The 26,013-nt window shown below is 38.9% G+C and overlaps 2 protein-coding genes across 5 annotated transcripts in view; both read right to left on the bottom strand.

Moving 5' to 3' along the window:
* Nucleotides 1-1,140: 1,140 nt before the first annotated feature.
* LOC107557683 (C-terminal-binding protein 1-like) lies at nt 1,141-21,137 on the bottom strand. 3 transcript variants are annotated; one of them, XM_016241173.1, is made up of 11 exons: nt 20,992-21,137; nt 19,116-19,173; nt 18,729-18,899; nt 9,335-9,489; nt 9,121-9,265; nt 8,832-9,038; nt 6,049-6,263; nt 5,308-5,438; nt 4,999-5,126; nt 4,680-4,800; nt 1,141-4,589 (listed from the first exon to the last, which is right to left on the bottom strand). In XM_016241173.1, exons 3-11 carry the CDS (start codon nt 18,784-18,786, stop codon nt 4,400-4,402), a joined length of 1,350 nt encoding a protein of 449 aa, XP_016096659.1. In that variant the 5' UTR covers nt 18,787-18,899; nt 19,116-19,173; nt 20,992-21,137; the 3' UTR covers nt 1,141-4,399. The 3 variants fall into 3 exon arrangements, with proteins under 3 accessions (XP_016096659.1, XP_016096660.1, XP_016096662.1); XM_016241174.1 differs by lacking the exon at nt 20,992-21,137 and adding an exon at nt 20,530-20,548; XM_016241176.1 differs by lacking the exons at nt 18,729-18,899; nt 19,116-19,173; nt 20,992-21,137 and adding an exon at nt 12,661-12,786.
* A 2,161-nt stretch (nt 21,138-23,298) lies between these two features.
* Nucleotides 23,299-26,013, bottom strand: part of LOC107557682 (ankyrin repeat domain-containing protein 13D-like) — a 25,851-nt gene continuing 23,136 nt past the window's right edge. Inside the window, exons 14-17 of one of the 2 annotated variants that reach the window (XM_016241172.1) lie at nt 25,280-25,359; nt 24,953-25,177; nt 23,804-23,882; nt 23,300-23,702 (exon numbers count right to left, since the gene is read on the bottom strand). In XM_016241172.1, coding sequence (XP_016096658.1) covers nt 23,819-23,882; nt 24,953-25,177; nt 25,280-25,359 — 369 coding nt within the window. In that variant the 3' untranslated portion in view covers nt 23,300-23,702; nt 23,804-23,818. Of the gene's footprint in view, nt 23,883-24,952; nt 25,178-25,279; nt 25,360-26,013 lie in introns of both variants that reach the window. The other variant, XM_016241171.1, reaches the window with a different exon arrangement.

The following is a 26,013-nucleotide window of genomic DNA, read 5'->3' as shown; positions in this document are numbered from 1 at the left end:
GCACAGCTCATTAACCTGATTGGCAACACATCAGCACCTAGGGACATTAGCTGATAAACAAGCATCAGGACACATTCTGAGGGAGAACCCTGCTATAAAATACAGTTAAATACTTTCCTCCCTTTAATCACCGCAAACTGCTTTTCTTTTCCCTACAGCCAAAGATGTTGTATGAGCACAAAACCGCTAACACCTGAAGTCTGGAAAACTTGTGTTATGAGCTCTTGGCTAAATTCACACGAACATTTAAAATAAACCTGGCAACGGAACTAACATTGTTGGAGTTTAACTCAAACTGACATTACTTTCTTAATTCACGTTTCTGGTCTTATTGTGAGTGATTCTTCTAATCAATGCATAAATATCTATCAATGGATGGAAAAATTTGTCTTAAATAAAAAAAAAAAATTGTCTTGCTTTTCACTCAATTTATTCAAGTTTGGGGTCAATAGGATTTTTGTTTGTTTTTGAAAAGTCTTATGTACAGTGCATTTATTTGATTAATAAAACGGCAATACTGATAAATATGATTACATTTTAAAACAACCATTTTCGATATTGCAAAATGTAATTTATTAAGCTGAATTTTGTCAGCATCATTACTCCAGTCTCCAGTGTCGCATGATCCTTCAGAAATCATTCTAATATGCTGATTAGATGCTCAAGAAACATTTCTGATCAATTTTGAAAACAGGAAACAGATCTGATTAATAGAAAGTTCAAAAGAAGAGAATTAAAAAAAATTGTCTGAAACCTTGTAAATAAATTTACTGCCACTTATGATAATTTAATGTAAAAATTTCAAAAAAAAAAAAAAACTGACCGACCCCAAACTTTTGAATAGTATGTCACATTACAGAAGCAGCAAAATAAATAAAATAAAAAAAGTTCAGCTTTTCAAGACATGTCAGAAAAGAGTGAGCGACCAAGGGTTTAATCTTTAGGATTTTATTAAAATACCTTGTGGAATTTACCATCAGAGGTTACCATCACAAACATGATTGTTTTCTAATAAAAAAGTAAACAAAAACAAAAGTAAAGCTTAAGAGCCTAGTTACAGGTTTTGTGTTTTTTGTGTTTTTTTTGTTGTGGTTTTTACTTTTTTTGCAGTCTGGTGATGGGGAGAAAGGGGGGAAAAAATCAATTCACAACAAAAAGAAGGTAAGAGAAAGGAATAAAAAGTTCACATGTTGTAAAAATACATTTCCCAACTTCAACGTTACACGCAGTTCTATTAAAACATTCATTCTTCTGTTGTTAGGTGTCAGTGCGACAAATACGCAAAAAGAAAGGAGAAGAGAGTGATAGAAAGGAAAACTATCACAGAGGGACACTCACTGTTGAAAGATGGACTGTGTAAGAGAGCTCCGGAGATCTACAACACGATCTTCATTGGGATGGAGTTAAGAGTGTAACTGGTGGCTGTGGGATGTGTGTTTGTGTGTTAGAACCCTGAGAGAGAAACCGACTGTCCATATCTGTCCTCTCCAGCCTCCCTTCACGGACTAGATTTAACCACATCGGCGGCTCCTGAAAGGGTCTTTCATAGTGCCTGAGCATTTCACACCTCAAAGTGAAAGCCATTTGTGTTCTCCAGATATATGAGCAACATATGGCTAAAGAAAACAGCCTCCACTCTCTTGCATGTGTGTCTGCTGGGGAAAGAGGAGAGGTCGGGGGTTTCATCGAGAAACAGATTCACCAAGCCCACCACGATCTACGACATTAAGGCCGCAAGGGGAGCACAGGACGAAGACGGGAAACGGGATGCTGAGGGTCATAGTATCCAACAACACTCGTCTTGAAATGTTTCAATACAACATGTTGAACACTGAATGACACAAACTAGATCAAAACTTCTAATTTCTTGGTTTTAACACACAGTGCACATCTCATATCAAAGCTGGATGATGCTGACGGGAAAGCAACACCACGATAATGCAAGAAGAAACTCGAAAAATTCAAAAATGCTGTAGTACAGAGAAACTTTACAGTCTTGACGAGAATAAAGGGCATCACTTCAGTCTAAGAAAAGCTGCATGTCACTCAAAATTCATCAACACGTAGCCAATGGGGAAGCGAGGGGGAGGGGCCTGATAGGTACGACCATCTCATTATCATGCATGAATCCAAGAGGATTGACAACTGAGGACGACCACCATTCGGGACACTTACGACAGCTATCAAAATCGGCCTGTTTGCAGGTAGCAAATCTACCCGAGTTTCAAAACCTCCTCCGTTTATTAGCATACATCTCGACGAAGACATGAAACTGTGCTCCTTTATACAGAAAATTACAGATCGAGAACTTCCTAAAGCTAAAGCCTGAGATTCAAACTACATCTAATGAAACAATAGACATCCTATGCTTGGAGGAAGAAAACAAAACAGCTTTGCGAATAACTGATGCAGTGGATAAGCAGTCACACACGGTCACATACATGCAGACGCATACACACCCCCTCAGAAATGGAACCTATTATCTAAAAAAAAAAAAAGAAAAGCTGTACAAAGCGAGAAAGATTTGAGCATACATTCAATATCTGTTACTGAGGTACTAGAAAGGCCTTTCTCTTCAGACAGAAGGCTACCCCGAGACACTCTCCTGCCTTCTTTGGAAAGCAACCAGCGTTCCAGTGACCTAGCTTTTACATTCTTTCCACCTTATCTCCTGTGCTCTAAATGGTGAAAACGCAGAGAAAGCGAAGGCTGATATCATAGAAGACAGCCATGATAATGTCAAGCTCTGGGTAAATGACCTGCTTTAATTTAGTGTGGCGCAGAGCCGGCACATCACCCATCCTGAGTATCTGGAAGAGTGTCGACGTTGAGCGACATATGGTGCGGCCCACAACAGGTCTGACTGAATCTCTCCTAAACCTTCAAGAGGCTCTCTGTGCAAGAAACGAATGAATTAATCAGCCGTGAACCTGAGGGGGAAAGCGAGTCGTCGCCACCTGCTGGCCTTCAATGGTACTGTAGCCTCCAGAGCACAGCTCGCCTAAACCAGGTCTGTATGAAAATGTGTTTGAGTGTGTTAAGAGTTTAAGTGCCTTGTGGGGAGGAGGAAGGGCAGGGCGGGCGGATGCGCTACACAGTTGGAGGACGAGTGGGTGAAGGGTGGACAAGTGTGCCTCGCCGCGTCACAAAGAGAAGGCCTAATCGGAAAAAGGAGGCACGAGGAGGAAGTACAGCAAGAGATAATCCAGGACAGAGAGAAGATATGGAAAACAAGGCAAATCTTTTCAAATGGCTACGAATAAAAAAAGGTGCCAATGTTATCAGCTTAGCTATGGTGGATCTCAGTATGAGTCGAGCGGAGGTCAATGTTGTACGCACACATTGTAAAATGAGCCTCTTTTGTCTTTTTGAAGGTAGGCTTAAGGTGTCACAAATCTTGCAGTTGTGTCTTGTTAAATCAGCAATGTTATACACTGCATGAATATGGCTTTGTTTGAAACTTTCATTTATGAAGCTGGCTGCCTATGAGCGATCTCCCATCATCATTATCAAGCTGTTCACAAAGCAGCACACAAAATAAAATGAATTCGGCCATCACAGGACGATGGAATCTCACGTATGTGATTTCAGTGACACTTATGCAGATCTCAGGCATTACGGACGCTGTAAATCTTGTGACTTAAGTGGAGCACATGATCAAACCCCCAACAGCTCTGGGGGCGAAGCTCTCTTGGTTTCCGCAAAAAGAGAGAGAGAAACTGGACAATTCTAGAAGATGCCTTCCACGTGAAGAGAGAGTGAGAGGAACGCGAAACATCTGAGCTCTTCCCTTGGACTGTTACTCTTAGCCACGGGCCATAACCATTAGCCTTGATCTCTGTTATTGAACACCAGCTGTGAAATAATTGCTGATGGCTGCTGAATCTAATCAAAGACGTTAGCCAGCTGTTACTGTGTTTTGATGATCAAACGTTTGCTAAGATGGGACAGGTTGAGAAGGTTTTACAAATGTATGCTAGGAGGAGGATGGGCAGGGGACAAAGGAAAGAAAACAAGGTCCATGCGTTTATTTCCACGCCTGTTAAAACAGATAAGAAAAGAACAGAAATGTAAGAAACACTACTCGGAAACAAACTCCAACTAGTCCAGAGTAGATACAAAGCAAAAAAAACTGGGATTTCGTAGCTTAGAAATAGTGTGCATCAACCCAATTATTGAATCCTTGAGAGAAGTTATTGCTTTCTGCCAAAGTATACAACAGAGGATAGAGCGGGTGGAAATGAGGGGTACGTTCAGGGTAGAGGGTTTCACTCCTGGGTTTGTACACATGTTCTGTTGGACTGGGGTGACCCAAAATCACATCGAAAGCAGGGGCGTCAGTCCCCCCGGGTGAGGTGAAAGGGCATCGATCAGGGCAAAGATGGAATGTGCTGGGATGCTATTGGTCGGAAGGGATGTCTCTGTCTGCCTCGGCCTTGGAGGGTTGCCCGGGCGATGGGGTGTGAGGCGGGTGTGAGACCGGGGCGATGCCGTGGGCCAGAGGCAGAGATCCAGTCACAATGCCCTCCACTCCTACCCCAGCTCCAGGCAGCCCGCCTGCTGCTACGCCAATCAGCCCTGCAGGGAACCTGCAAGAGACACAATCATGTTTTCACTTTCTCAGATACGATCAGATACTGTAAAAGCACTAATGGCAGTCAGGATGGAGGTGTAGTTACCTATACGCTGCAGCTCCGTTGAGTTCAGAGTGCACGGTGGTGGCCTCCATAGATGGCCACTGAGAGGTTGCCATCAAATACTCCTTATTCACGCAGTTCTTCAGACTGTCTGGGATACGACCTGCACGGACAAAAGACACAGTGTCACAGATGAAAACTGCCACCTTGGCAAAAAAAAACTTGCTGCAGCTCAATTAGAGCTGCACATGAATACTTAAATGCTTTCTAGTACTCTGGCATGCTTTGCAACACTTATTACAGAATGAACAATATGCAAAGAAAATAAATGAATACTCATGCAAAACTAGGGTTTTCTGACCTGTGATGGCTCTGCGCACCTCCCGCGCCGCCTCCTCTCTGGCCTCAATTGAGGCCTGTTCACTGTACCAGGATGTGTGTGGGGTACAGATAAGATTTGGGGCATCCTTTAGTGGGCCCTGAGAGAAACTGGAGAAGAAAATGGAATTAAGTGTCATGATAGAAAGATTTTTTTTTTTTACTTCAGCGTGTGGGCTTTGACAGGCCAATTGTAGCAATAGTAGTTTAGTGAAACTGAAGTGAGAAAATTACAGTAGCAGTAACAAGTCAGAAAAATAATGAAAGCAAACAGCAAACTTGAGTCCCTCACCTGAAGGGCTCTGTCTCATGGACGTCCAGGGCTGCTCCCCGAATTCTGCCCTCTTTCAGAGCCTGGGCCAGAGCTTTCTCATCCACCAGACCACCACGCGCCGTGTTCACGAGGAAAGCACCCTGACGCATCTACAAATAAAATCATTGATAGATATTAAAAGCAAGCCAAATTCAACCTGCTTATAAGAGTTTTCACACTTAGTTAATTTCCACATCAGTCTCCTGAAACCACGGGTCTCTTTTTACAGCAAGCTGTTTTGCACTCAAATGAAGAGCATTTTCTATCTAGCAACAACTGCAGTTAAGTAACGACACTGTTTGCATCACTTTTTCACTATTTTTGCTCTCTTTAGAGTCCATATCTGTGGCAGAGAGAATGTTGTTCTCTCCGTGTTGTATTGAAATGAAGAAAAAAACTTTTCCCATTTATCTTAAAAATAATTGTGTAACACACATGGCATCGCCGGTTTACTTTTGAATATCAGGCCAGATTGTCGTCAGACCAACTGCGAGCCGCACTGGAGTCCACATGAACCATAATCCAGTCCTACATTTTACGCAATGGGTGTGGTCCCGTTGTGTAAACCCAAGTTCAGAAAACAGCTTTCACATGAAGCAAATTAATCAAACTCTGATGTTAAAAAGAGACCCAGTTTCATGCCAAAAGCAGTCAGGGAACTAATGGGCTTCAACAGTGCTGTTCAATGAGAAGAGTGTTGCTGGAGAACTGTGTTCGTACCTGTTTGATGGTGAAGTCATTGATGAGGTGGTGGTTGTGCTCATTTAGGCTGCAGTGTAGCGACACACAGTCTGAGTGGATGAGCAGGTCCTGTAGTGTCGCCATGCGCTGGAGGCCTAGTGATCGCTCCACCCCATCTGGCAGGTATGGGTCATAGAAAATCACTCCAAACCCAAAGGCCTTTGCCCTCAGAGCAACTGCTTGGCCAACACGTCCTGAAAACAGCCATCATAAGAAATCGTTTTAGTCTCAGTTTGGACCACATTACTAACCTCAAATCAGTTAAAATCTGAGATTAGATTGAGGTTCTCACTGATGATTCATTTTAAAACAAGACACCATGTAAATTGGGTTTAAAAAAAAAATACAAAAAATAAATGGATAACACCATGAACCCTCATTTGATTGATTACATTAAGAATTGCAAACATTTTTTGTATTACAGGTTTTCTAAAATGTTATGTTTAAATATGAAAATGACATTATGAAAATGAAGATGCACTAATTTGCATACATTTGCAGAAATATGAACATTGGATGAAGCCAGGTTCTAAATTCATGTTTTATTTTATTTACATACTACAGTAATTAGAAAATACTGCCAAATAATACGGTGAATAAAAAATTGCAATGATTTTAGGAATATAATATTTAAAATCTGGCAAATTATATGACCAAAGTGTGCGGTCAAATCGATTAAATCACATCCAAAATAAAAGTTTGTTTACATAATATATGCATGTGTACTGCGTATATTTATCTGTATATATAAACACACACATGAATATTTATAAGAAATGTAATAAATATTTATATGTATACTATAAATAATTAACATGAAATAAAAAAATGTGTGTGTGTGTATATATATATATATATATATATATATATATAAATAAATAAGGGCTGTGCGATATTGAAGAAAAATGTGATACCTTGTTAAAAAATGTGATATTCGATATGCGATACGATATTGCTTAAAGTGTGTAAAATCAATTTCAATTATATTTAAAAATATTTAAAAATGAAAATTATATACCCAATTTGTTTCACATTCTTTCTTGGAAAACAAAGAATCACTACAACTTCTGAAAGTGACCAGCAGTGTTTTAGCATTACATAAAAAGTAATGTCACAAATCAGAAAATGTCATTTTAACATCAGTGTGAACATACAAACAAAAACAATTAATGACACTAATTTTATATAATTGTAACTTTGCTTTCACACACTTTAAGTACTTCATATACCACAGCAAAAACTATAGTCTGAGAAAGTTCAAACATGATTAAAGGCAAGTGAACAGTGCTTGGAAAAAAAGTATAAACAATAGTATTATATATAGATAATATAAACAATAGTATTCAGGTACAGAAATGTAATAATTAAGTGTAAAATAACACTGCATAGTGTTCACTGTATGAATTAAATTTAGATTATCTTTGTTATAGCTGTTTTGTTGTCAGCACGTATTTATAGAATGCTGTCCCTTTAAAACCGACTGCACGGATCCAGTATAATGATACACATCCGATTTCTTTCTCAGCTGTTTACATTCATTTAAAACATAACCGACAGCGTTAACGAGAATGATCGTCGAGACGGGTACTATTGACAATTCTGTGTGTGTGTCTGTTCAAACATAAGGAGATGTGAAAGACGAATCAACTCGGTGTTGGCGGGCCGTCTGAATCGCGTCTCTCTGCCGTGTGCGGCAGAACTGAAGAGATGCTGATCGAGATGCGGCTTGTGCGCGCGTGCTACTAAAATTTTGTCCTTTTGCAATATTTTGATTTAAGTAGCCTATTATTAAAATTATTCAGATATCGCACACCCTAGCAATATGCATTTTGCGATATTTACATTTGCGATATACGGGTACTATTGACAATTCTGTGTGTGTGTCTGTTCAAACATGAGGAGATGTGAAAGACGAATCAACTCGGTGTTGGCGGGCCGTCTGAATCGCGTCTCTCTGCCGTGTGCGGCAGAACTGAAGAGATGCTGATCGAGATGCGGCTTGTGCGCGCGTGCTACTAAAATTTTGTCCTTTTGCAATATTTTGATTTAAGTAGCCTATTATTAAAATTATTCAGATATCGCACACCCTAGCAATATGCATTTTGCGATATTTACATTTGCGATATTTCGATAGATCGTGCAGCCCTAATATATATATATATATATATATACACACACACACATGTATGTTTGTGTATTTATATATACATATAAATATACACAGTACACACATTATGTGCAAACAAACTTTTATTTTGGATGTGATTAATCGATTTGACAGCACTAGAACAAACCCTTTAAAAAAATTTAAAATATATAAACAGTAATATAAAACTATAAAGTTTGGTGTAAGTGCTATTAAAGTGGAGATTTACAGGGGGAAAAGGGCCTTTAAAGATATGTACTGTAATTGAAATCAACAGATGCAAATAGACAGTGCATTGAAATTAAAATTTAAATGTGAATTTTGGATGTTTTATTTCAACTAGTCTGAAACTACACATTATGAAGAGCCAAAAAGCCCACAACCTCAAAATTGACCTGTGCATGGAACGGGGAAAAAAAAAAGAAAGAAAAAAAAAGATTTTGCCTGTAGTGTCATGCTTTTTTAAAATAAATATTTAATTAAAACCTGCAGTTTGTCACGTTTCATATTTAGTAATACAACTTATATTCTAGTTATTTTATATGTATAGAAGTTTTCGCTCTCGCCTTAATTGAGCTGATTCTTTGAGCCCTGAGTAAAATACGTCAGGACTCACCCAGTCCAATGATGCCCAACGTTTCCCCTCGAATACGTGCTGCGCCTCCTGCCACCTCCCGGATCTGCTCCACGCTGGAGGCACGGGTGCCCTCGCGCAGAGCCTGATGCATCCAGGTGACGCGGCGGTACAGATTCAGAATTAGACACATTGCGGTGTCTGCCGTCTCCTCCACAGACGCGGCTGGCACATTACACACTGCTATACCTGTTTAAGACAAAGAACCAATACAAACAAGTCAGTTTGACTTGAACTCACAATCATTTCACAACACAGGAACAAAACTCACCCAGCTCTGCTGCAGCTTTTATATCAACATTGTCAAACCCACTGCCAATCCTCACAATGACCCGAAGACCTTTAAACTTGTCCAGGTCGTCTCGCGAGAGCGTGATGGTGTGGTAGAGCAAAGCAGCAACAGCCTCGTTTAAGACCTGCAGAGTAAAAAACCTATGAAACACACTGTATAAAGGCTGGGATATGGGCACAACCTGTGACATTACCTTCTCGTGGATCTCCTGGGTAGACTGGGCATCACAAAAGGCCACGGTGGCCACGTCTTTCAGGATGGGCATCTCCACCGTACAGTCCCGCCCATCCAGCAGTGCCACCAGAGGACGAGGGTGCATGGGGCCATTGAGGATGGGTGGTCGAATGCCTGCAGGACACCAAGAATGACCTTACTCAATCATTTATTACATGTAATGGGAACTTAATTTGTTCAAATGCCCACAACAAAACTTCATATTTGTGTTCTTTACATGTGTCTATAAGCAGACATTTTAAAACCCGCTTGGCTTATGGATGCTAGTCATGTTAATAAACAACAGCAGCATCTGCCATGGTCTGCAACCAAGACGACATTTACTTCAAGGTTCATTGAATCAGCTTAGGTGGTACGTATAATAATCGGTTGACTGATTTTAAAAGGCCTTTCAGTTTCCTCAGAGCCATGCTGGCCAACAGTTAAGCAGCATTCAATAACTATCCAGCCTAACTCATGAGAGGCCAAACCAAATATTTCCAAGCCTTTCAAGACTATCAGCATTTCTACCAAATAGAAGATTTACATCAACAAAAGTCTATCACACTTGACTCCAAACTACTGCGATGCCACAGAGAATTTTGTTAAATTTTGAATGTTAGAGGCCTCAAATTCCAGGAAACAATTTTATGATTGTTACGACTATGAGGCAAGACAACAGCTCCTAATAACTCCAGGGTCCACCCCAACCCCCCCAACCTGACAAACGAAAGTGTGAGCAGGGGACAGAGGGAGGGAAGGAGATGAGGAAAGGGGGCAGGGAGTCTTCACATGACTCATAATGACCTACATTCAGCAGACTGGAGGCCAAATTATCTTTGTCTTCATCCTACTAAACCATCACTAACCACTTAAGGTCTAATATATTAGATATAGAAAGCTTTCAATTTAATATAGAAACAAGGGATAGTTCACCCAAAAATAAAAACTCTCTCATCATTTACTCACCCTTATGTCATTTTGTACATTTTGAAAAATGTTTGTGAATTTTATTTTTTTTTTTAGCCCATTTCAATTAGAGACATTTCTCAAAATATCTGCTTTTGCTAATGTCAGCCATTCAGGTTTGGAATGATATGAAGGCAGGTAAATGATCATTTTAATTTCTGGTGAACTATCCCTTTAAGATGACATGTAAATTTCAACATTTGTGAGCCCTGCATTCTCCATAACACTTCATCTAGTGGTAAAATAAGTATTTTGCACATCTCTATTCATAGTGATATTACTACAGTAACAAAACACCATCAAGGTTTGAAAGTTACTTAAACATCAACATATTCAGAATAACTATTACAGTATTAATTGTAATATCCAATTTAAAGCACTACTGCTTGAAATACGTGTTTTGAGGGACCTGTGTGATAATCTGCAGATATCAGTTTTCTGTAAATATCACGAAATGTGCAATAAAAAGTTCAGCTATTTGGCACATTTATTAACTGACCATTTATCAATTTCCCCACTTAAAGTCTAAATTTACCTTTTATACACCCCTAAGAAACATGTTTGATCAAGTGTGTAGTGGTCCATTTTGAGAACATGTAGATTTGAACATGCCTAATAAGAACCTGTCACTTTTAAATGCATCTCTGCACATTAAAGCACTGTAAACACTTTTTAGATTGAATTGCGAGATGCACACAAAATTGTTGGCAACACAGCATAAAAGCCGCAGTGACAATGTAATACAGCATCATTACAAGACAGAATGACAAATTAAAGAAAATTGGTACAACAGACCAAAAACTATTTTAACAAACATCCTTCTCACAAAGCAGCACTGTATTCACTGCATACACAGCCCGTGACAGGGACTTCACAGAAACGGTGAATATGTGAAAGCAAGTATTTTAGTACACAGTCAAAACTGCAAAAAATGCAGTGATGGCTTTTTTTGTTAATGGCTGCACATTCTTTTAAATCAGCAGGGTAGCTGATATGTCAGACGATGGGGAACTTCTGCCTGTTACAGCCAAATACAGAACAACTACAGGAAGGACATTTCTGAGCAAATGCAAAAACAAATTTAGCCTGGGACAAACATATGACAAGAAACAGGATTCTCGGGACAAGACATAAAAGGATGCAATAGGAGAACTTAATTGATCTGTGTCATCAGATTCCCATCATGCATCAGGATGCTCTGTGCACCACGATCATTAAACTGCATTACATAACAAACAGTGCTACAATCGGCAAAATTCATCACGGCTTCACCAAAACTGGCCATTTTAAGAGATGCAATTCACGTACCAGAAATATCACATAACGAGGTGTGATGATTTTGCTCATCATATAATTATGATCTCATTTTCACACTCATCCAAGAATAGCAGTGGGAAAAGGGCGTTAAACCATTCATCCAAGAACTCACAAATCCCAAAACCTATTTCTACTAAACGATGCTAGTGTAAAACCGAATGTGATGATGATCTGAACAGCCATGTTACATTCTACGATTTTAAGACCCGACGCCCCCCTTCCATAACTGACAGGTGTTGCTGCACTGGCGGCTGAGATGGGGGTGGGGTAAGACGCTTCCGTGATGCTCACTAAAACACACTCGTGCTATCACACTCCCGTGCATGGTGAATGATTAAGGAGTGAGCCATAATGAGGTCTTAAAGACAAATATTTGCACTCTTTTCCTGCAAATCAGTGCTGTGTGGAAAAGCACGCATTGTGTGATGGTGGTAAAAGAGCACTGGGGAGGCAGAATAAACATAATATATAAAACAGGCAACAGAGCTGCAAAATTCACAGTCCACGGTGCTTTCGCAAGGAACAATGCAAACACTTATTGCTGTAGGGTCACGGCGAGAGCGGCGCTGAGAGCACAGATGCCGTGTGTTGAGTCCGCGCCAGGATGTATGAGAAAGAGAGAGGGCCGCAACACAAGCATGGCCATGCAAACAATGCCATTCATTCAGCGCTCATTTCTCCTCCGCTTCACCCCCCTCCCAAACCTTCTCTAGCTCTCCCTCCCTCGCCATTTCACCCCCCCCACATGTTCCTCACACGCACACACGGTCTCAAGGAGAGGGGGGGGGGGAAGGGTGGGTGGATGATAATACAGCTGCACCACACCCTGCCTCCTGCTTGGCCAACACACACACACACACACACACACACACTCTCTCTTGCTCAAGCTGCAAGGACACGCACTAGACGCGGCAAAAAAGAAAACTATGCCTGCTTCTGACACCACACCCATGTGAATTACTGCATCTTCGAAGCAACACACACACACCTAACATCAAACAGGTACATGTAGGTCCAAACCTTGCATCATGAAATCCACGCGCCTGTCTTCTCTCCCCTCCTCTCCTTCTATCGCTCTCTCTCTCTCCACCCTTTACAATCAGTGTCAGGCTGTTTTTGCCTGGCAGACACCCATCTCCCATGTCATCCACACTGGCCCCTCCCCCGCAGCAGCAGTCCAATCAGAGGCCTGGGCTTTGAGTGCTGGCCAACCAGCACGAACTTCCACGGCACTGACAAGCAGCACTAGACGCAGTTAGGCAGTTGTCGGTTTTTTAAAGAGACAGTCACATTCTGCTCGCATCTACATGACCCTGCTCTTCTGAAGAAACACCTCCATTATCTTCTCCACCTGCCCCCTCCAGAAGAGCCTCTTTTGCTGTCCACTTGGATGAATATCATTGCCATCTGCAGCTGTAGCCATAAAACTGAACATAAAACTGTAGCCTAATTATCTGGAAAATTATCAGCCAGATCTTTTTTTTTTTAATTTTTTTTTTTTTTTTAAGACAAGCAAATTTTTTGCAATGCAAAATTTTTACTCCCTGAGCAAATGACACTAAATATTCTCACAGGATTTTTATCTGCATACAAAAATGGCTTGCTTTGCTTAATAGAAAGGTTTGACCTGAGGCAACAGCTGATGGGACTTGCAACAAACAGTGAAGCTGCCGCTTACAATTTCTATGTAAATTGCTTAACGGCACATGACACTCTCCCTATCTAAATTAGCATTTAAAATGCCACAATTAAGCAATAAAATACAAGAGGCTGCACCATATGGTTAACACTGTCATTGGAAAGGGCACAGTGAGCTAAGTGTGGAAATCGAGAATCATTTCCATTTTTGCTTTTGCTCTGTAACGACTGCCTTCAGCCAGTGTTGAATTCTGTATTCTTGCATTCAGTAAATGCTTAATTCTCATCTTTAAATACAGCACAGTCTTTAAGGCCTTACTGCTTTTATAAAATGGTTACCACAATAAAACTATTAGGGACACAAATTAAAGCTCCTATCAAGCAAATTTATTAAGCGTCATTCGACTGCCAGAACAAAGTAGTAACTCTTATAAAATCACAATGTAACAAAAGCGACAGATCTTTTCTTCTGCATTTTAATGTATATTTGAGTGTAAGATTAATAAAAAATAAATAAAATTATAGGGTGGGAACTTGATTCTTGGTTTTTTAGATGTGGAGGTAGATGAAGGCGAACTTACAAGAGCAAGGATTTTTTCAGAATACAAATGACTGGAAAGTCCTGCAAAAGTCTAAATTTTTACTGGAAGATTCAGGCATTTTTATTAAAAATTACAAAATTAAACAAGAAAGACTTTAAGTAATCATATGGCCTGCTAAAAGGTTTGTCCCATCTTTTGATTTTAAAGGGGTCATATGATGCCATTTCAAGTTTTCCTTTCTCTTTGGAGTGTTACAAGCTGTTCGTGAATAGATAAGATCCCAAAAGTTGCAAAGACTAAAGTCTCAAACCCAAAGAGATATTCTTTATAAAAGTTAAGACTCGTCCACGCCTTCCTAAAATGGCTCACTCTAACATGCCCCCACATGTCTACGTCACTGTGTGGGGAGATTTGCATAACGCCGCCCAAATGTTCACGCAAAGAAAAAAGGCGTAACTTTGATTCTCGCTGTAGTATTGTTGTTGCCGCCGCTGCCATGTCGTGAAGACGCGGTGTTTCTCGTTGTGAAAGCGAAAATACTTTGTTTGGTCTTCCAAAAGAGGACACGACTAGAAATCAGTGGTTAAGTTGTATTTACAAGACTGTTCCAGAACAGTTCAAACCAAATATTCAGTGCGCATCCAGCGCATTTTATGGAGGACTGTTTCCTGATCCTGGTCCTATTTAAATTTTAGCAAGCAAGTCTAAAATCAACATCATATACATGTGGCGTCAGAGTTCCTCTTTGATGAGTAGTTACACATGCCAAAAACATAAGTGACTACAATATACAGCACGCTGATTCATTAATATGCAGCCTGCCTCCTTTGTTCATTACACACCTCCAAATGAGCATCTTTATGAGATGAGACTGCATTTGCCAAATCTAAAGAACTAGCTTTCGCTTGATTGTATTAAAGTGTCAAATGGACAGGAGTTAAGTTTATTCAGTAGTAATGAACTATTTAATAAAGTACACACAGGCGCTGGTGTTTAATAACAGCAGTGTGAATGTTTCAGCTTCCAGTGTCGGCGCACACAGACAGATGGGGGAATGATAAGAAAACAGAGCTCAAACGGTCTCGCAACTCCTGTATCTCAGACAAACATGCCAAACATTCGAGAAACAACCATATCACCCATCCAACACTCAGTGTTTGCTAGTTCACATAGTACACTGACAGTATTGACAGTGCCAGATGATTCACTCAAGCAGGGGTTAGAGCAAAAAAAAAATACTTTGTTTGGTCTTCCAAAAGAGGACACGACTAGAAATCAGTGGTTAAGTGGGGGGACAGCATGCCATGACTGTGGCAACTTTAACATTTGAAAGGATAATATTGCAAAGTTATTGCTTTCCTTATTTAAACTGATTTTTTTTTCATGAATATATGGTTGACCTGAAGAATGAAAGCTATATCATACACTTGAAAAATTATGAGCTATATCACCACTTATCGACACTAGGGGTGTGACAATACACTTAGCTCACAAGATGAGACAAAATACAGATACTTGGTTCACTAGAACGAGACAATATTTTAATACTACTTAAGAAATTTTCAATGACAAAATATGTGTCAAAAAGTAAAACAATGCAGTTGTATTTTGAAATATTTTAACTAATCTAGGGCTGTAACTATTATTTTCGTAATCAAGTAATCTACTGATTATTTTGACAACCGAGTAATCTGATATTTTTTAGTAACACAAACAGACCTATATGAAAACTAGGCTTTAGTATGACTATTTATATATAAACTAACAATGAGGCAATAATAATTGTCTCAAATAAAGTAATTACATGGTTTTATTGAACAACACTGTTAAAATACATAATTTAATATGCCTATACATAATATGAACATAACCAACTTGAGTACATTATGTCTTACAACAAATACCTGCAGAGGTCACCAACAGCCTCGAGACATTTCACTTTACAGTGTGATTAAATGATGTTTAAATCCATTAAATGTTCACATTTGGCCACATGCAAACTCAGACAATTTTATTTTGAAATTGCGATGTACAATACATGGCATATTTAGAAATAGGTTGATGTATTCTCCTGTGATGGCAAAGGTTTATAAATGATTTACGTTAATCTAGTGAGAATGCACACGGTTTTCTAGGGATGTAACGATTCACTCAACTCACGATTTTTTTTATAAAATGAGATTTAAGACAAATTATAAATTAAATGTGTCCTTTTATTATTGCTTGGACAAAATTCTGCACATTTCTTTGTGAAATTTAAATATAACACTATAATAAACTAATATAGCACTTGCATATTATTGCTCTTTTTTGGATTTGATTGCTTCTATTGTCCTCATTTGTAAGTCGCTTTGGATAAAAGCATCTGCTAAATGACAAAATTTAAATATAATGTAAATGTAAATAACAAAACTAAACTGAAATTTTAAAACAAGCCCCAAATCAAATAACAAATAAAATAAATCTCTTCATATAAACAAAATAAGGCTTTCTTTGTGCTCTTTCCATTTAAAATGAGGCAACCACTGCATTTTAATCATGATCCAAACAAAGATGCTGCATACATGCAACATGAGCAGTTTTTAATCTAAATTAGATTGTATAATTTCGAAATTGGAAGCAAAAACAGAATGGTTTGACTTCAGTTTTGTGAAAGTATACATAAAAAATATCTGCATGAAACAGAAACAGCAGACGAGCCGAACGAGATGCAGATTCACTCTCTGCCAGCAGGTGGCGCTTACAGCGTTTCCTTTGTTTCCGCTGTAAACAAAGCAGTGCTGCACTTACGAACTTTAATATGCTTTATACAGAGGCAAGATGAAAAGAAAAAATACCATCTAAACTTTTCTAAAGACAGTAAGTTCCCCTCAGACATACATTCATATAAACTACCCCTAATCTCTACCCCATCTCAACCGATTTGAATAGTCACATTTAAATCTATTTTCAACCGGCTCGCGGTTAATCGTTACATCCCTACTGTTTTCACAGATGAACGTTAAGCAATTCAAATTCACAGCATATGCAGAGGAAGAGTTTAGCCCTTTTCACACATACGGTCTTTACTGGTAAATTACCATTAAGAGATCATGTGTGAACAGGACCTTTTCAAAAATCCCGGTAAATTTGTTCTGGCAATCATATCATTCTTATGGAGATGACGCGATTACTCTGAGCCGTTTACAAAGCTCCGCTGCTTTTTAATTAAGTTTTTCTATGTAAATATGCGCTAGATGGACATCTTTGACCATTGCGCCTTCGCAGCATTTCGCACTTCTCCATTCATCAGGGCTGCGACTCTGCAGTTGGATACTACTATGCGCATCTCATGTTTATAAGAGCAAAAAAATTCCGATTGGCTAATAATGATAGTTTACTTGAGAGTGAAAACAGTGCTCCTCTCGTACCACTGGTAGGCGAACTCATGGACTCGAAAGTGATATATATATTTTTTTTAAATGTAGGTTTATTTTTTCCCGCAACCAAATGCTGCACGCCGGAGATTCGGCATGGTGCCGGAGAACTTTAAGCCCTGCTCAGGGTTCACACACACACAAAATAATTAATCACTACTCTATAGGGCTGCCCTCGACCAAAGATTTTTCTAGTCGACTAGTAGTCGTTCATTTTTAGCAGTTAGTAAACTAATCGCACGTTTATATTAATAAACCATATAATTCATAACAATGAGCCTTTAATTGCTTATAGCCGATCAGCGCATGGATAAAACTTGCCACAGCACACCGCCAGAGGTAATGATTATGAATGCGTCAGGGAAAAAATAGCAAGAAGACTGCCTTAACATTATAATAATTCATTGATAAGCTAGTTTTTTCTGTATTTTCGGCTGCAGTGATGAAGTCGACAACACTTTCTATAGATTCTATAGATATATTTCTCATGTCTGTGAGGCAAGCACTGTTTCGGTTCATTTTTTTCGACGTACTCAAGTTCACAGAGACCTAGATGGCAGAAAGCGCACCTTGTTTGCTTTCATTATTTTACAAAAGCACAACGTTCTGTTATTGTGAGTGCACACACATAAAAGTAAACTTTTTACAAATTCAAAAGATGTATTACTCTGTATGAGCAAAAATGACAGAGTATTTTAAGTTAAATGCAAATGATCGCACTGGTGCCTCCAAGTTAACGGTCATACAGTGAGTGTGCAACTATTCAGCTTCCACACTCCGCACAAATACGTTAATAGTACACACTTTTCTAGGTTAACGTTAACGTGTAATGTTAACCATGTAATGTTCCTACTGCTTACATGTTTCAGATGATAAGCCACATTTGAGGTCGATGAACGAAACGAACGTTTGGATGTCCGTCATGGACTACGTGACTTTGCCACTTCCTGTGGAATTTTTTTTCTGCGACCAAGCGACTAATAAGCCTCTTCTCGTTGACTAATGGTTAGTCACTATCAGGGGGCAGCCCCACTAGGCCTACTCTATAAACATTTGTATAAGAATACATTTAGGACAATACATACATACATCACTTTTTGAAGCTCAGCGAAAGACTTGAAATGCAATGCTTTCCAGGCCTGTGCATCTAAAAGCCAACATTACATTCAATGGTCTTATTGCGAATGTTCCACCAGTGCACATTAAAACAAACAGATACATTTTTTTCATCAAAACATAATATCTTGACAGGTGTCTGCAGTTAACTGATAACTATGTAACACCCACTTTCAACAAACCCAATCAATTTCCAGATGAAATCAAGTCCCACCCTAAACGTTGTCCTCGAGTATCTCGTTTCACAAGCCACATTATGGATGTAAAATGGTGCAAATGTTATTTCATGTTGACTTTAAAGAGACGTGGGTTGTTGATAGTCAATAATATCTATTTTTATCCATCTCATCTGGTTGCATTAGTCTTATCTTCTCACCTTCACAGATGCGGTCCAGTCTCTGCCGCTTCACTTTGTGTTTGTCCATCAGAGCCATCGACTGGCAGTTCTTCAGTAAGACCAGCTACAGCCACAACACGCCGAAAGAGAGGGTGAGGGGACACAGCACAGCGTTCAGTCCAGAAACCACCCCAAAAATCCTTAAAACACCTGCAAAGATGAATTTCGCATGTTACAAGCTTCAGACCAAAAGCGTTCTGAGTTACTGAACACACCACATCCAACCATCACGCCAAAACAAACACCTCATGCACTTTGTCTAGTGTAAAATACAACTCATTCTAGAAAAGGTTCTCCTTCGCCCACATAAATGACTGATACTTAAAAGATAGTGGTGGGAAAATGTCAAATAATTGAACTACCCACCTGATGACGTCAAAGCCAGCCAACTACCCTGCTGACGTCACGGACTTTATAACGGCAGCTGAAAAGAGAAAATCACACCTAAATGTATAGCCTGAATGCACTGCAAGTCGCTCTGGATAAAAGCGTCTGCTAAATGCATAAATTTAATTTAACACATTTGTAGATACATATTAGGTGGTCAAATTAATGTTACTTATAAGCAGTGTTGGGGAAAGTTACTTTTAAAATATTGTGTTACTCCCTAAAAAAGTAACTAATTACGTTACTTAGTTACTTTTTATGGAAAGTAATGTTATATTACTTTTGCGTTACTTTTTAAATATAAGCAGGGCTTGATTGTTTTAATATAAGAAGTTCTATTTACAGCAAATAAAAGCCCTTTCACACCAAAAAGTGTAATGAATAAACCTCAGACTGAAGGAAAAGTAAATTCACGTCTGTACAGTAGAACGCAGGAGAAGAAACACTCTTCAGCAATAAAAAAAACTAAGCACAATTGTTAAGTTTCTCTAAAGTAATTTTTGCTTATGGTCAGCAGCAAAGACATTGGTTAATAAAATGGGATTAGATACATTTGTGCTATTTAACATTTAATTACTGCAGGTTTGCGTCATATTCTGAGTTTGCATTTCACTGTTTTAATTCATTTTGATGAATACTAAATCAGTTTTTTGTGAGTGGGATGAATTAATGCACATTCACATTTAGTCTAGAACTACAGTAACATGTTCACACAACGCCTCTGTACTCCCGATTTCTCCCAGTACGGGGAAAGGAGACTTGTCAGTCAATACATGGGAAAACAAAGTAGCTGGCATTACTTTTTTGAAAAAGTAACTCAGATATTTTCTTTTAAATTAAAAAAAGTAATGCGTTACTTTACTAGTTACTTGAAAAAAGCAATCTGATTACGTAACTCTCGTTACTTGTAATGCACTACCCCCAACACTGCAGATAAGTATAAAAAAAAGAAAATCACACCTTAACGTTAAACAAGCATTAGTTATAAGCACAGAGCCTAGAAACAGCATCTTTTACAATAAAAAATATAAAACAGACATTCACAATATCATCCGAGGCTTTTGAAAGAGATGCTTAGCTAGCTTTAATGCTGTAGCGCCTCAAATAGGCTCCATCTAGTTTTAAACTCACTTATTTAGGACCATTTCACTGAAATGACACGTAAAGTCTAAATAACTGTAAAACGAGCGAATGAATAAACAAATGAACGTGTTTTCGGAAACACATTCAGTTGAGGAAAACCGCATCGTGAGCACTTCGCGATTAACTTCGGTCTCGTTCCTTTGAAATATGTCTCGCTCTTGTTGCTCATGTAAGTTAAGCCCGTGTGAAGCAGGGAAGGAAAAGCTAACGTTACAGAAGAGCGCGCAAATGATGTGAAATGTTTACAAACCCCGCGAGGCGTCGGGTCGCTGGAAGAGTCGCGTTAAACCCAGCGGCTTGGTTCGCTCGTTTGAACGGGGGCGTTGTAGTTTTGTCGCGTCGCTCGCTCGCTGCGAGTTCTTCAGTTAGCCCTGCGCTAGCTAATTAGCACATGCAGCAAGAAACAATGCAAACGACTGCACGATAAACCCCCAAAAGCACACGCTGAGCGAAACACACGAGATTATTAGTGGTTTTTAACCGCTTTCGTCTCTCGTTGCTTCTCTGACTGTAAACACACACAATGAGAAAGGCGCTTGGACTGCTTGCTAACTGAGCTAACGTTACCAAACATTAAACACAGACAGACAGAGAGAGTGAGAGGAACAGAGTCATAATAACACACGGCGGGCTCACAGCACACACAATCGACAGTCTGATGCGAGTAATGGCTCAAAGATCATCCAAAAGCAGGGTAACGCGCCCCTCTCACCCGAAAAGAACGCGTTTCTGGAGGTGGATGCACGGGTCGGTGTGGTCACGGTAGGCGAATCAACTCTTCCGCGCTATGGCTCGCCATGAAATCCGCACAGAAAGGAAGTCGAGGCCGCACAGACAATGTGCTGTGGAAAGAGCGAGCGCTCGGAGCTGAGACGTGAGCGCTGCACAGACGAGCGCCTCCTACCGGTCAGTCTGCGACACTGCGGGCTCCCTCTATGGAAGGCCAAAAGGGCCAAAAACACATGAATTTTAACGCGTCAACAACGCGTTAAACTCGCGTATTTCACACGTAAACAACACCTATTTAACGCGTTAATATTATTAGAAAATACGGGATTAGTTTCCACTGTTATGCCGATGATACTCAACTATATATCTCAACAAGACCAGATGAAACTTCTAAATTATCTAAGCTAACAGAATGTGTTAAAAATGTAAAAGATTGGATGACCAATAATTTTCTCCTATTAAATTCATATAAGACCGAGATATTACTTATTGGGCCAAAAGACAGTACACAGAATCTCTTGGATTACAATTTGCAACTAGACGGGTGTACTGTTACTTCCTCTACAGTCAGAAATCTGGGTGTTATATTAGACTTTGCAATGATTTGTATCGTGAAAAGCGCTGTAAAAATAAACTTGACTTGAAATACGCGCTGTTGACGTGTTAAATCTTACGTGTTTTTGGCCCTTATGGCCTTCCATATCCCTCGCGCGGGCTGCAATTTGGCCCTGAGCTCATTTTCGTTTCTTAATACATCCGATTTACTCAGAGATTGCTATGTAGGGGATATAGAGGGGTTAGCTGTGTCAGGAGGAGAGTCGTCTTGCCACCTAAATTAGCATTATGAGTCACGTGATCATATGTTTCAAAGGGCCCTCATAAACAACTTGCTGTTAAATTAATTTTTATGCAGCCAGTCCGTATACCATAAATAAAAGCGTGTAAATGAATGAGACCATTAATTATTAAATGAAGCATTTTCCCACAACAGCTTTTCCCCAGCTAATAGTGATAGTAAACAGGAAATACCATAACAAAATTTTTAACAATGACATAAGTATTTCTTATGATGTTGAGCTGAGAACCATATAAAGGTTTATGTTGAGCAGACTAGGATGTCCTCCATGGAGACAGACATAAAATATTTCTCAGAATATTTTAAGATGCTGTGTAAATGTTTTTATATTTATAGAACAGAAGTAACCAAATTCATTTTAACTTGTAAATGAATTAGCATAACACTTAAATCTTGAATATTCATGTCTGTATCGGTCAACTAAAACTTGACTTGAAGGCCCCCCACTGTTCAACACAAAATACCCTGATATTTCCTCTGGTATTTCTGCTCTATGGCATCGCTGCTTGCTTTATTCAAACTTTTTATTAACACAATCAGGCAGTGCTGACATATTGAATAATAATATCAAATAATTTAAACAAGATTTTATGTGATGATTCAAGATTCTGAATTTGGAATATTCTTCAATAAAAACAAGTTATTGAGGGGGAAATAATTTCAGTTTTCATCTCCACACACACACACGTTGGGTTTCCATGTTTTATAGGGACATTTAATAATGATTTTTTTTTCACTGAACAAACTGTATTTTCTATCCCGTTATCCTAACCCTACCCCTCACACAAAACTTTATTTTCAAAAAACTTAAAACTTAATTTATAAGCTCATTTATTTAATTTACAAAACTTAATTTATAAGCTCACCAAAAAATGTCCCAACAAGGTTTATAAAAAGCAAATGGCTGCAATATAACAGAGTGAAAAATTTAAGGGGGTCTGAATACTTTCCGTACCCACTGTATATATATATATATATATATATATATATATATATATATATTACATTACAGGTATTACAATCCTTTGTGGGACATTCGGTCCCCATAACATAGGGAATACCAGTACACACACACACACACACAGGTTGGTGGATTATAATTTTTTTGTAGCATTTTAATGAATTCTTTAAAATGTAAAACTGTTTTAATTAAAAAAATTATTTCAACCACCCTGTGGCCCCTTGAAAGTTTGGGCCCCGGCCCCCTGATTGAGAGTCACTGACCTAGTGGAGAATACCTTTTCATTTGCTGCAGATGTAATGGATGATTCAGTTGTCTTATATAACAAAATGACAGCAGTATACAAGAATAATAATAGAAACACTGTATTACAGAGGAACTCTGCAGCTAAATCCCACTACACATGTATACGCATGGTCTGTGCGAAGAGCAGTTTTTCTGAAGGCAAAGGCTGTTCGAATTCCCTTTACATCAGTGATACTAATACATTTTAGGTGTTCCGGTCAGTTTCTTTGTCTATATGTCTCAGATGGTCGCTTCCCCATGCACACAAAAACGTCATAACAGAGATCATTGTTGTGAACATTTAATACTTAAGACTTTCATGTTATTGTCATCCACCATAAGCATACTCATTATTTTATGCAATAGTATTTTCAGTACTTTACCTTTATGAATTATAGACATCAATGTTCATATTCACATTTTCATCTGTATCATTATACAATGAAGTTGAAGTTGACCTTTTATCACTCAAAAGACTCAGTGGAACGGAGAGGATATCATTCACATTTTCATGCCGTGCTCTTTGATTATCTTATGAATAGTTTCAGTCTTGGCACACACACTCTCTCTCCGATTCCTCTTTCTGTTCCATCTTTATTATTTTGGAAATGAAATAAAGAGTGATGAATCTAGAAGAAGAATTTAACATTGCAGAAATAAAAAACAACCAATAAATTACTCTGTTAAACCCACATCAAGCATTGCTAGTTACTTCTCTGTGAGAGACAGCTGTAGTATCCTCTCCAGCTCTTCCTCCTCTTCCCTCCTCTTTCTTTAGGGAACAAAAAGAGGAGTGTTATTGGCTGATACAAATGAGGAAACACACAAACATATTCTCTATTGAACTAATGTGATGACACATGGGGTATGTGGAATATTCCTCATATTAAGTCGCTACAGTGAAAACATACAAAATAACAATAGGTGTTAATGTTTTTTGTGACTGAAATTGGTTCTGCAAGTGGAAAAGGGGAGAAAGAAAAGAACAAAACACAACAAATATTTCTCTTGGATGAAAAATGTGTAGTAAATGTGCTTTTCAGTTTATATATAGCACAACAAAAAACAAAAAATGAAACAAACAACAAACAAAATTGATAAAAATCTTGGATTAAAAAAAAAGTGCAGTAAATCTGTTTGTCAGGTTCTATGTAGTGCAACAACACGAAACAAAGAAAAAACAATACACAAAATAAAAATTTCTCTTGGGTAAAAATTGTGTAGTAAATCACAGGTTGTTTACAGCTCAACAAAATGAAACAAGAAATGAAACAAAAAAAGACAGCAAACAAATCTTGGATGAAAATTGTGAAGTAAATGTACTTGAGTTGTATGTAGTGCAACAAAACAAAATAAAACAATTTTAACTTGGATAAAAAATGTATAGTAAATATGCTTGTCATGTTGTTTAATAGTGCAACAAAACAAAACAAAAAAATCAAACAAAAACAAAATCTTCTCTTGGATGAAAAATGTATAATAAATGTGCTTGTCAGGTTGTATATAGCAGAAAGAAACAGAACAAAGAAAAACAAAAAAACAAAGAAAATTCTCTTGGATGAAAAATGTGTAGTATATGTGCTTATTGGGTGCAAATAGCGCAAAACACAGAAAGAAAACAAAACATAATTTTTTTTTTTTTTTTTGGGATACATGCAATTTACCCATAAAGATATTTTGTGGCAGTGTAAATTTGCAGCCAGCCGTTTCATACAGGCTACAGGCTTCGTATCAGGAGCCAATGATGCCTTAAAACCCTGTCCAGATTTTAGCTCAGTAGGTTTGGGAATAGAGCTTATGTTTTTGGATTTTGTCATTTTTTTGCTTCTCCGTCATTCGTACCCGTCTAACTCCTCCTGTTCTCTGCAAGAAAGCTCCATCGCAATACGTAGCTGTTCATCAAAACTGGTGGCCACAGCAAATGCTCCCGGCGCCCGAGGCTCGGTCAGTGAGATGTAAGACGGAGGTGAGATGAGGGCCGGATCAGACGGGGATAACGGCTGGCCAGCATCGGACTCGCCACTCTCCTCTCCAGCCAACGACAAGGACAGAGATTCCTGAATCGCCCTGTCAGACACACAATCACATTTCAAACAGCTGAACAATCATAAGTACATCCTCACACTCAACACTGAATCCACCCACACACACACACACACACACACAAACCTCTCAAGCTGAGAGTCCTCCTCATAAAGCGGAGGCTGAGAAATTGGACGAGTGTTAGTGAGAGCCTCCCATATGGTCACCTACAGAAACGCACAGGAAAAGAAAGAGAAATGAGGGAGTGGGTGGAAAGCTGTGAAGGGAATGGTGAAAAGTTGATGTCTGCTAATTGTTTAGTATTGACTAGAACTTCACAATTACTCAAAATAATAATAATAACTATGATAACTGCTTAAATCATGAAAATTACCACATATACATATACATGTATTTAGATCTGGTTTAAATTTGTTTAAACATTATGTTAAGAGACACAGGCACTTTCCCCACTGCATTCAAGCAGGCTCGGGTAACCCCACTGCTCAAAAAAACCTACATTACACACTTCACTTACAGATAGCTACAGACCTGTCTCTCTCCTTCCATTCATAGCGAAAACCCTTGAACGAGTTGTTTTCAACCAGGTATCATTGTTTATTTCACAGAACAACAAACTGGACACTAACCAGTCAGGTTTCAGGAGTGGCCATTTAACTGAGTCACTGAAGCCCTGCGGATGGCAAAAGCTGATTCCAAATCATCAGTTCTTATTTTGCTGGATCTATCAGCTGCTTTTGACACGGTGAATCATCAGATCCTCCTGTCCACCCTCTCATCACTGGGCATCACAGGGATTCCACTTCGCACGTTTGAATCCTATCTCACTGGTAGGTCTTTCAGGGTGGCCTGGGGAGGGG

The sequence above is a fragment of the Sinocyclocheilus grahami genome, unplaced genomic scaffold (genome assembly GCF_001515645.1).
Source record: "Sinocyclocheilus grahami isolate Dianchi unplaced genomic scaffold, SAMN03320097.WGS_v1.1 scaffold614.1, whole genome shotgun sequence".
NCBI classification, from domain to species: Eukaryota; Metazoa; Chordata; class Actinopteri; order Cypriniformes; family Cyprinidae; genus Sinocyclocheilus; species Sinocyclocheilus grahami.
Note: the sequence above shows the minus strand (reverse complement) of the source record. Positions and strands in the feature narration are given on the sequence as shown.